At 33.7% G+C, this 11,006-nt stretch overlaps 1 protein-coding gene across 5 annotated transcripts in view; it reads right to left on the reverse strand.

Annotated features, from left to right (window-relative positions):
• Zc3h13 (zinc finger CCCH-type containing 13) overlaps positions 1 to 11,006 on the reverse strand; it is an 83,123-nt gene that overhangs the window by 35,348 nt on the left and 36,769 nt on the right. For all 5 annotated transcript variants that reach the window (XR_001231840.1, XM_005409094.2, XM_013506957.1 and 2 more), the window contains 2 exons: positions 7,981 to 8,178; positions 2,278 to 2,588 (listed from right to left, as the gene is read on the reverse strand). Coding sequence is in view for 4 of the 5 variants with exons in the window: in XM_005409094.2 (XP_005409151.1) it covers positions 2,278 to 2,588; positions 7,981 to 8,178 (509 nt within the window). In the remaining variant the exon portion in view is untranslated. The remainder of the gene's footprint in view (positions 1 to 2,277; positions 2,589 to 7,980; positions 8,179 to 11,006) is intronic.

Consider the following 11,006-nt stretch of genomic DNA (forward strand, 5'->3'; position numbering starts at 1 on the left):
TTATTCACTTGTCCTCAGCTCTTCTCTTAATAGCCTTTACTGCTATCTTAATGGATTTTGTAATGTATCACAGAACAAATAATTTCATTTTAAAAAACTGAACCTCACTGATTATCTAAACCAAACTATCATTTTATATATCCAGAAACAGAGATCTAGAGATTAGATGGCTTAGTCACTCTCACACCCTCATGGGGATTTGCAAAGATTAGGAATCACTATTTAAATACATCTAGAAAAGGCATAAATTGATTAATCTGACAAGCAGCCAAATATTTATTAAGAATCCCAAAACTTAACCCTGCCTTTCTTTTTTTATTTAATCAAATTATTCTGCAGGCTGCTTGGGAACTGTCCCAATCTGAAGATGTTCTAATAACTATAGCAGCCTTATGCCTAAAATATAAACTTACCTCCTTTTTCTTTGCCCCTTTTAGTTAGGTCCACAGACTTTCTCAAAGACCCAAATACCTGGTATCCAAAGGGCCTTTAGACCCTCACACCAATAACCTATTTCCTTTGCCAAGGCCTTTGTCTATATACTTATATCCATAAATGCTGTTTAAGGACAGAAGAGGCAAGGATCAGACATATCACCATCTCCGTCTCCGTACAATTATGACATCCCCTCCTATAACAAGTCTTAAAATGTATTCATTTAGTACCAGTTTCTTTCTTCATGATGCCCCATCTCCTTACAAATATATCTAATTATTATATTTTATCCTTTATCTACCTAGCCATAATCCCACTGATATTTTGAAGTATTTCTTACTTCAAAAAATTACATCTAAATATAGACTAAACCTGTGCTAAACCTCTTTTATGGAAGGTTAAAGAAACATCCTGTTACTAAAGATTCTTCTTGTTCCGTAAGTGCTTCTATCACACAAGAAGCATTTCTATGACACTCAACTGTATATTATTTTCCTTTTATCATAATATTTCATAATAAAGTTCTTTTTGATAAGCACTCATTAACTGTGTACTACATTCTTGGTCAGCGCTGGTTGTTAAATGTCTTCTTAAAATTAACATATAGGTATAGAGATTTTTCTCTTCTTACCAATGTTCCATAAACACTGCACTAAAGCTACCATCATGTGTTTCATACATATACCATAAACAAAGTTGCACATAGACTACTGCACTGATCTGGTTCCAGAATCATATACATAAGGAATAAGTCTGTAAAGTAGGTTCTTTCTCTGGTCATTACATATATGCACTATTTTCTTCAATAAAAAATTTGATTAAGTACTGCTTGGATTATTAAAAGGAAGCGAGCAACTAAGTTCAGAATCTTTCAGAGAAGACTGATACACTGTACTAACAGTGAGGAGTTTAAAATGCTTATTAAAAAGAAATGTTGCAAGTAAACAAGTATTTACTGAGTATTCACTTCCTTCAAAACGAACTCAGGAGAAATGAAGTAAAGTTAAGTAAACAAAGGTAAGAAGCACAGAAAACGATGAGAGCTGACCGTGAGCATCTCAGCTTGTTTAAGGAGTAGCTTATCTAACACTAACTTAATTCTCAGAACTCTCTGAAGGAAAGTGGCTTTGCTTAATTTATCTTCTTTTTTTATTTTTTCTTTTCAGTACCAATGACAGAACCCAGGGCTTGGCATATCTTAGGAAAGAGCTCTACCAATGAGCTACACCCTTGGTCCTTCTTAAGTCTTTATTATGGATTTACAGCTGAAAATTCAGTAACTTGGTTGCAATGACTTGAAAGTTTCTCCAACCCTAACCTCTTTATTAAAACACTTCTGATGCTTTTAAACTCTTTCCTGATTTGCTGCTTTTCTTCTCTTCACAACCTTTGTTTAAATAACACATTAAGCTGGGTGTGGTGGGCAGGCCTGTAATCCCAGCACTCAGGAGGCTGAGGCAGGAGGACACTGGGAGTTCAAGGGCAGCCTGGTCTACAATAGTAAACCCCTGTCCCCAAAAGACAAAAAATAAGGATACTCAATAACACATTAAGATAATAGAAAGGGGAACTCTAAGAATCAAATAGTCAAAAGTTCTCAGTAAAACAGCCTAATTAAATAAAGGACCAACTCAGCATACCTCTAAATGCCCACTTATTATACTGATTATTTTACATTCCTGTCTTTTCTCATCTCTTGTTGCCTTTAAGAACTCTAGTCCACATGTAACAGAAGACTTCATACAGCACAAAAATTATTATAGTAATAAATATGAATACTGACTTTTTAGTAAAGAAAATATCTACTTAAATAAAAGAACTCTAAAATAACAAGGTGCATACCTTCCCTCCTTTCATGACGCCGATCATGTGACTGTGAGGTCCGCTCATGGTCATGCCTCCCTTTCTCTCTCATTGGAGAGCGATGTCTTGGAGGACTTTGCTTTCTCTGAGGGGAAGACAAACAATGTGAAGGATAAGGAGAAGCAGAACGTCGTAAAGATGGAGTCAACGTCCGTTGATAGGATGGTGAAGGAGTTCTTTTTCGGCGAGGAGAAGGAGAATGTCGTTGAATAGATGATCCTGATTGTGAAGATGATGAGTGATGCCTAGAAGATATAGGAGAATGATGCTGTCCTGCCGGGGAAGTAGATCTATGAGGGTAAAAAGTAAAAAGTTAATTAATTTTTTAAAAACCTATTCAAGAGCCTTCAATTCTAGTCAAAGAAAAACAAAATTGAATGTCAAAGTTAAAGCTAAAGGTACAAGTAATATTTTAGGATAAACTTTAATTCACAATGCTATAAAATGGTAAGTTATTCTTTTAAAGATGTGTCTAATTTGTAAGTCAAGTGGGAGTACTAGCTCTAGAAAAGATACGCAACACCACTCTCCCAAGGTTCCGTGCCAAAACACACTGCTTTTTCAGGGACTATTCTTCCTGAGCAAACACTATCTACTCTAACTTAAAGTATGGAATTTACTATGATAATCTGAAAGTACGAACAGCTACAGAGAAAACATATTTACAATATCTAGGCAGGAAACAGACGGGAAAATGGCTGTAAATTCAAGGTTGTGGGAAAAGGGAAATTACCACAAGTTAAGCCAAACAAAATCTATGCTGCCTGGATTGACATCTTCAACTGTGAAAGAATCCTCGGGTTAAGAAGAGGACAACAAAATATTTGCTACCTTTATCTTAAATAATCATCCTTTTCTTGTGGGTGGCAAATTGAAATTTAGTACATAATTCTTGTTTAACTAAAGCTTCCTTCAAGTCATCTTTCACTCCAACCAGAGAAACTACTTATGATAACACAAAGTACAACTGAATAACTAGTACAGTCTAGTATATAGCCATAGTCTGAGCATGACAGAGATGAAGTACACACATTTAGGTCACAGCTAACAGAAACAAGACTAACGTTTAAAAATAACAATCTAGATATCACATGCCCTGATAATTATCAATGCTTATTTTTTTAAAATTCTGACATTCTAAACAATGTGTTATGGAACTACACTCAGTTCCTTCGATAATGTTTATTTTTAAGATATTTGCAACGACAGCAAAATCGTTATTAACCCTAAATCAAGGTTTCTCAATCTTCGTACTGCTGACATTTTGTATAAAAAAGGGGAGGGGTTATCCTATACATTACAGGATGTTTAGCACCATCCCTGGCCAATACTCACTAGATGTCAGCAGTATCACTTGCACCCTGAGTTGTGACATTACTTCAGTCACCCACAAATATGCCCTAGGAGCCAAAATAACCCTGGATTCAAAACCACAGCTATATATGTCATTTATAAATGCTGCCTTTGTATAGCTTTAAGAAAAGATTTAAAACTATAAAAATATGTTAGTAAGTGAGGTAAATGATCTTAAATATTAGTATTCAAAAGAATTTAGGCAGATAAAAATGGCTTTTGGATAACAGTTGACTAAAAAATAAAAATCTGCTATGTAGATTTACCTAAACACCTAGTGATCTATAATTCCTTCAAATTTTATACTTTTAAAAAATTGTTATTCTTTTTCTAATATAAAAAAGGCATAAATCATTACAATGTAATTGACTGGCATTTATTTACTATTAAATACAAGTAGAAATGCTGAATATTGGGAAACGAATGAATACCATTCAAATATATCCTACTGAACAGGAAAATCTCTATTATCTGGATACTTTTTAATTTCAATTTCATCAAGTGCTAGTCATGTTAGAAATGTCCAAGTCAATAAAATAATATCTTTCCAATGAACTGACACTGAGTTTATTTCTAAAATTATTTCAGGAGTGTCTACAATAGCCTTTCATGATTAGTTCACAAAATGCAAAAGCCAAAATAGTCCACTCATAATTTCTATAAAAAACACATTATGGGTTAATCACATTTCTATTCAAAGCTGGTATCTACAGCATGAAAGAAAAACTTTAAAAATAACCAAGTTATGATACAAGACCAGAACACTAACATGTTGTCAAGCAAAGACTTTATCATTTTAACTTTATTTTTTCCTTAACCGCCTTTGCAGTTTCAGAAAATTGTGAATTTAATTTAAATGTCTTCACATTTTCTTCTCTACTTTTAACTACTCTTTTAAAAGTCTAAGGACTAAGAAGAAAAAAAAGATGCAGGGACTAGGACAAGATGGCTCAAGGCACAGGTGTAAGCCTAACTGGACCTTAGGTCATTGTGCTGTATTAAATAAAATACCACATGATTCCTGACCTCAACCCAAAAAGGTACCATTTTGTATATCTTATAGCCAAAGAGAAAGAGGCTCAGAGTGAACAAGTAAATTGTTCAGGGTCTTGTATCAAATAACTGGCATATCCAAGTAAATTCCCTATTGATGTAACTGAAAGATTTATATATTCTCCATTATACTGAAATTCAAAAGAAAAAAGGAGAGTTACATTTTTCCTGAAGAAATACTAATTTCATGAAAAAATAAATCTGAAGGTGAATCAAAAGTGAACAAGCAAATGTCTTCTTTATCAAATTTGTGAGCATTTCATATATCTTGTGAACCAGGAAAATATCCCTGAGGATAATCATACAAAAATCCTCAAGAAAATACCAGAAAACTGCTTTAAACAGCACATTAAAATAATACACCCAGATCATACAGAATTTACCACTGGAACAAAAGGATGGTACAACATTACAAAAATTGATTAATAAAACCACATTAACAAAATGAAGGAAAAGAATCACTTGGTCATTTAAATTGGTAATCTACACACAAAAAATTTTCAAGTGACAAGATTCAATACCTACTTGTGATTAAAAACACTCAACTCGAAAGAGCCAGAAACTACTTCAACTTAGTCAGAGGCCATTTATACAAAGCCCATAGCTGGTATCTTACTCAACTGAGAAAGACCAAAACTTTGCTTTTAGGACCCAAAACAAAGCAAGGATTTTCCTTTCTGCCAATTTTATTCAACACAGTGTTAAAAAATCTTGGCCAGAACAGTTATATCAGAAAAAAAATAGAAGGGATCCAGGCTGGAAAAGCAGAATGATCTGTTTGCAGATGGTGAGATCTTCTATACAATGAACTAAATTCTATAAAAGCCAAATTCTGTTGGAATAAACAAGTTCAACAAAGTTGAAAGATAAATAAACAACACAAAAAATAATCAGCTGTATTTTTATCAACTACAGTGAACAAATCAATTTACCGCAGCATGAAAAATCATAAAATAGTTAATAAACCTAAATAAGGTGATAATAAAACCTATATACCAAAAACTACCAAATACTGCTGAAAATAACGAAAGACAAAAATAAATAGAAAGATACCCTGTGTTTGTGCATTAGAAGCTGTTCACCTACCTAATGCAATCTACAGAGGCAACAAAATTCCTGTCAAAATCAGAATAGCCTTTACTGCAGAAAATGTCATCCTAAATTTTACATGGAAACTTAAGAAACTCCAAATATCCAAAAATAATTTTGAAAAAGAACAAAGTTTGAGGATTCACACTTCCTGATTTCAAAGCCTGTTACAAAGCTAACAATAAAAAAGTGCAGTATTGACGTAAGGACAGCCATGCAGTCCAATGATACAGCATGCTCAGAAATAAACACTCATGTATGAGGCCAAATGTTCTACGAGGATATCAAGACACTCACAGGGAAAAGAAGAGTCACCTCAACAAATGGTGGTGGCAAAACTAAACATCTATACACAAAAGAATGAAGCTAGGTCCTTATTCAATACCATCTTACAAATACTAACTCAAAATGGATGAAAGATCTAAAGGTAAGAAATACAACTATAAAACTCTTAAAAGCTCCATACATTGGTCTTGCCAAGGATTTCTTAGCTATAACACTGAAATCATACGTTAACAAAAGCATAAACAGATAAATGAGATACCAGATTTTTATACTTCTGTATATCAAAGCACACAATCAACAGTAAAAAGACAGCTTATAAGAATGGGAGAAAAGGGGCTGGGGATTTAGCTCAGCGGCAAAAGCGCCTGCCTGGCAAGCGCAAGGTCGTGAGTTCGGTTCCCGGTACCGGAGAAAAAAACCAAAACCAAAAAAAAAAAAAAAAAAGAATGGGAGAAAATATCTGCAAAACTTATCTCTGAGGGGCTGGGGATTTAGCTCAGCGGCAAAAGCGCCTGCCTGGCAAGCGCAAGGTCGTGAGTTCGGTTCCCGGTACCGGAGAAAAAAACCAAAACCAAAAAAAAAAAAAAGAATGGGAGAAAATATCTGCAAAACTTATCTCTGAGGGGCTGGGGATTTAGCTCAGTGGCAAAAGTGCCTGCCTGGCAAGTGCAAGGTCGTGAGTTCGGTTCCCGGTACCAGAGAAAAACCAAACAAAAAAAACTTATCTCTGGTAAGAGATTTAAGATTGAGAATTTATAAAGAATTTATACATTATTCACAGAAAAACATCAACCCAACAAAAAAAGCATAGAGATCCTAGACATACAGATCTCCAATGACACCTACAAAAAGCCAATGAAAATATAAAAAGATGTTCAAAACTAATCATCAGAGAATTTGAAATCCCATCACAATGTATCACCTCATTCTCATTAGAATGGTTACTGCAGAAAAAAGTATTGGTAAAGATGCTGAGAAATCAGAACCTTTGTGCATCACTGGTGGAAATTTACAATAGGGTAATGGCTACAGAAGACAGTGTGCACATTTCCTCAAAAGCTTAAAACACAGCTATTATCTAAAGGAGCGATCTCATTTTTCTGTTTATATATCCAAAGGAACTGAAAGCAGAATCTCAAAGCAGTACTTGCAGGCCCATGCTTATAGAAGTATTATTCACTACAACCAAAAGGTGAAAGCAACCCAAATGTTCATCAATGGATGAATGAATGAACAAATATGATTTACACCAAAGAATTATTCAGTCTGAAAAACTAAGGAAATTCTGTCATGTGCTAGAACACAAATGAGCCCTAAGGACTTTATGCTAATACTGTATGATTCCATTTATTTGAGGTATGTAAAGTAGTCAAAATCACAACATAGCCGTCGTGGAGGCACACACCTGTAACTAAGCACTCAGGAGACTGAAGCATGAGGATCCTTGCGAGTTCAAGACCAGCCTGGACTACAAAGTGAGCTCAAGGCCCGCCTGAACTATACAGTGAGACCCTGCCTCAAAAAGACAGAAAAAACAATCACAATATAAAATAAAGGTTACCAAGACTAGGAGAAGAAAAACAAAGAAAGCTACTGCTTGATAAGTACAGTTTCAGATTTTCAAGATGAGAAAGTTCTGGAGATATTTTACAATAATGTTTATAACACTACTACTGAACTGTACACTTAAAAACACTTTAAATGGTAATTTTTATGTTATTCTACAACAAAAAATGTTTAAGTAAGCTTTAAAAATTAATGTTTACTGAATTCTCCATAACTTATTATAGGAATATTAAACATACATACACACAGTTGAAAACAGACCCATTACAATAATGCATGAGTTTCTGAAAAGTAAATACAAAAGAAATATCGTTAAAAACACACAATCCTCCTTACCTTGGCTTTTCTCTCTTTTCTCTTTGCCTTTCAAAATCCCGTCCTCTGTCTTTTGCATCCCTCAGTTTTTCTTCTATTCTTTCTTTCACTTTATATTTTTCTTTATATTTTTTCCCCAGAGCAATATCTTCTGGTATAGGAGGGGGTGGACTAGGAGTACGTGGCCCTTTCTTTTTACTTTGGCTGCTTTTTGAATTCCTGAAGGTTACACAAAGTTACAATTAGAGGTCCACATATTTCTGAAAAGGCTAAGTAGATATATGTAAGTACTTTTATAAAAAAAAAAAAAAAAGAGTATTCCTTCCAATTAATGGCCTCTACTATATGGTATATTAGTTATCAATATCCAGGGGGGAAAATATCTCATAGAAAGGAGCAAAGAATTACACTACTATCTATTACATTAACTGTGCTTATTATGATTATATAATATTAAAAAGTACATTTGCAAGAAAAAATACTATTTTTTGATAAATAAGGAAGAAACTTTTAGAAAAAGATATTATAAAATACAACAGTTGCTTGAATTACCTTTTTTTAGCCTCTATGTATAGTATAGGAGACCAAATGAAGAAAGTAAAATTCATCTATAATGCTATTACCCCAAAATAACAATTGTTAATACACTTTACTTTTATACTTTCACTATCTACCAGATATCCACATGCAGAAAAGGACATTTATCTTATATCATATACAAACATTCACATAAAATAAAGACCTAAACATAAAAATTAAAACTAGAAAACTGTTAGAAGAAACTATAAAGAAAAACTTCATAACATTGGACTTGGCAATGATTTCTTGGTTATAATCCCTAAGTCATAGGTAAAAAAACAAAAATTGACAAATAGACTACATCAAAAAGTAAAAACTGTTGTGTGTCAAAGGGCATAATCAAAAGTGAGAAGGCAACCTAGAGAATGAGGGAAAATATTTCTAAATCCCTATTTGGGGGAGTCACAACTATTTTCTCATCCCTGGAAATTGCTTTTAACATCGCCATCTCTCTTCCTCCATAACACATACACATTACAGTGTGTTATACTTTGCACTGAATACAGACATAGTGTGGATATTTTTGTAAAACAGTAGATTAAAGTAATTATTGTTACAGACTAAGAATTTCCTTGAATAAATACTCCCTAACTAATCAATTTCATATGTAGTTTTTTTAATGTAGCTTTCAAGTTTTAATCATCATGAAAACACAATTACATAAAACTGAAATCTCAAGTATTGTTAGTGAACATTCATTTAAATCTTTGAAGCCTGCTTAAGAAATCTTTCCCAATTCTTAGATCACAAAAATGGCCTCCTAAAATTTGGGAATTCTGCCTTTCATATTCACGTCTTTAATCAAATTATAATTGATTTTTAGGTATAAGCTATCTATTTTAACCTTGGTCCCTTATACCACAAAAACTGGCTTTGCCTCATTGGCTGAAACAAACTGCTCCAATCTGAAATTTCATGTTTTTTTACTCAGCTTCATTTTTTATTGCATCAATTCTCTATATGACACGTCTCTTCAAAGTTCTCTTTATTATGTACAGTTACCGCACCTCTTGGATCTCCCATGTAAAATTCTTCTGTCATTCCCATCTCTCTTCTACATTGCAATATCGTAAACTTGCCTTCAAATTTAGTAATTTTTCTTTCAAGTAGCACTCATTTTAATAATTCTAGATTTGGTAATCTCATTATTCTACTTCAGTTTGAATTTTCCTCAAAATGTCCTTGTCTGTTGATTTTTTTTCCAATATCAACTGTTCTCATCACATCAGTGCAATACTCTTACAAACCGTACTAAATTTATGCCCAAATGTATTACTTAAGATCATTCCTGGTTTCCATATTAACACTTCTGTGTAAGCCATCTGCTGAATATTCAGTCAGTACTGGTTTTTTAAGTAGCTCTTTTTATACATCTAATGAATTTTCAAAATTCCTTCATTTTACAGTCTATTGATATTTGTAGATGAAGACTGAAGCCTAAATCCTAAGACTTACTTTCTATTACCTTCAGTTCTCAAGTCTCAAGATTCCTTAAATATAAAAAGGTAATGGATAGTAAAATCCTCAAAACTGCTGAAAGATTTAAAAAAGATAAAAGCAATCAAGTCAATTAGCATTCAGAAAATTTAGCCATCTTAGTCCTTATCCCTATTTCTTATCACAGATAGGGTCATCCTATCTGTGATAGGTAAAATTATTAGGTAAAAAATTATTAAACTATTAAAACCCAATCTATTTTTCATCTTCACCTTATGCCAACAACCATATTAGCCATACATCTAACTGCCTATTTATGTGATAGCTTCTTATGCATCCAACAGATAATATCTATATTTCTAAAAATTTTTCCATTTCAAATATAAAAACATCAATTTTGGCATCTGCATCAAAAATTTTTAGGACAAAAATAAATGTCAAAGAGAGATGCCGTGGGCCAGGCGTGGTGGCACATGCCTGTAATCCATCATTCAGGAGGCTGAGGCAGAAGGATTGTTGCAAGTTTGAGACCAGCCTGGGCTACAAAGTGAGCTCAAGTCCATTCTGAACTACATAGTGACACCCTGCCTCAAAAAGACAAAAAAAGAAACAAAACAAGAAGAAATGCCAGCTTTCAGGGAAGCAGTACAAGTTTTAGTTCGTCAGTAATGAAATCTATCCAGTCAATACAACCTACTTAAGACTAGGTAATTCTATTTTTTTTTTTTTGGTACCGGGAATCGAACTCACGACCTCGCACTTGCCAGGGAGGTGCTGTGCCACTAAGCTAAATCCCCAGCCCAAGACTAGGTAATTCTTAAACATTATTACTGCAAATATGTACAAAACGTAAGGAAGGTAATCAAGAGACAGGAGGGGGGAGAAGAGAGGGAGGGAAAGAAGGAGGGATGAAAAAAAGGAATCAAAATGTATTATGACATGTACCAATTCTTTACGAGGAATATACTGTACACGAGTACTAATAAAAAAAATCATAAAAAACCAAACCACCCAGAGAGCCAGTGTTCCAG

Source organism: Chinchilla lanigera, unplaced genomic scaffold (assembly GCF_000276665.1).
Source record: "Chinchilla lanigera isolate Chin_1 unplaced genomic scaffold, ChiLan1.0 scaffold00117, whole genome shotgun sequence".
Taxonomy (NCBI): domain Eukaryota; kingdom Metazoa; phylum Chordata; class Mammalia; order Rodentia; family Chinchillidae; genus Chinchilla; species Chinchilla lanigera.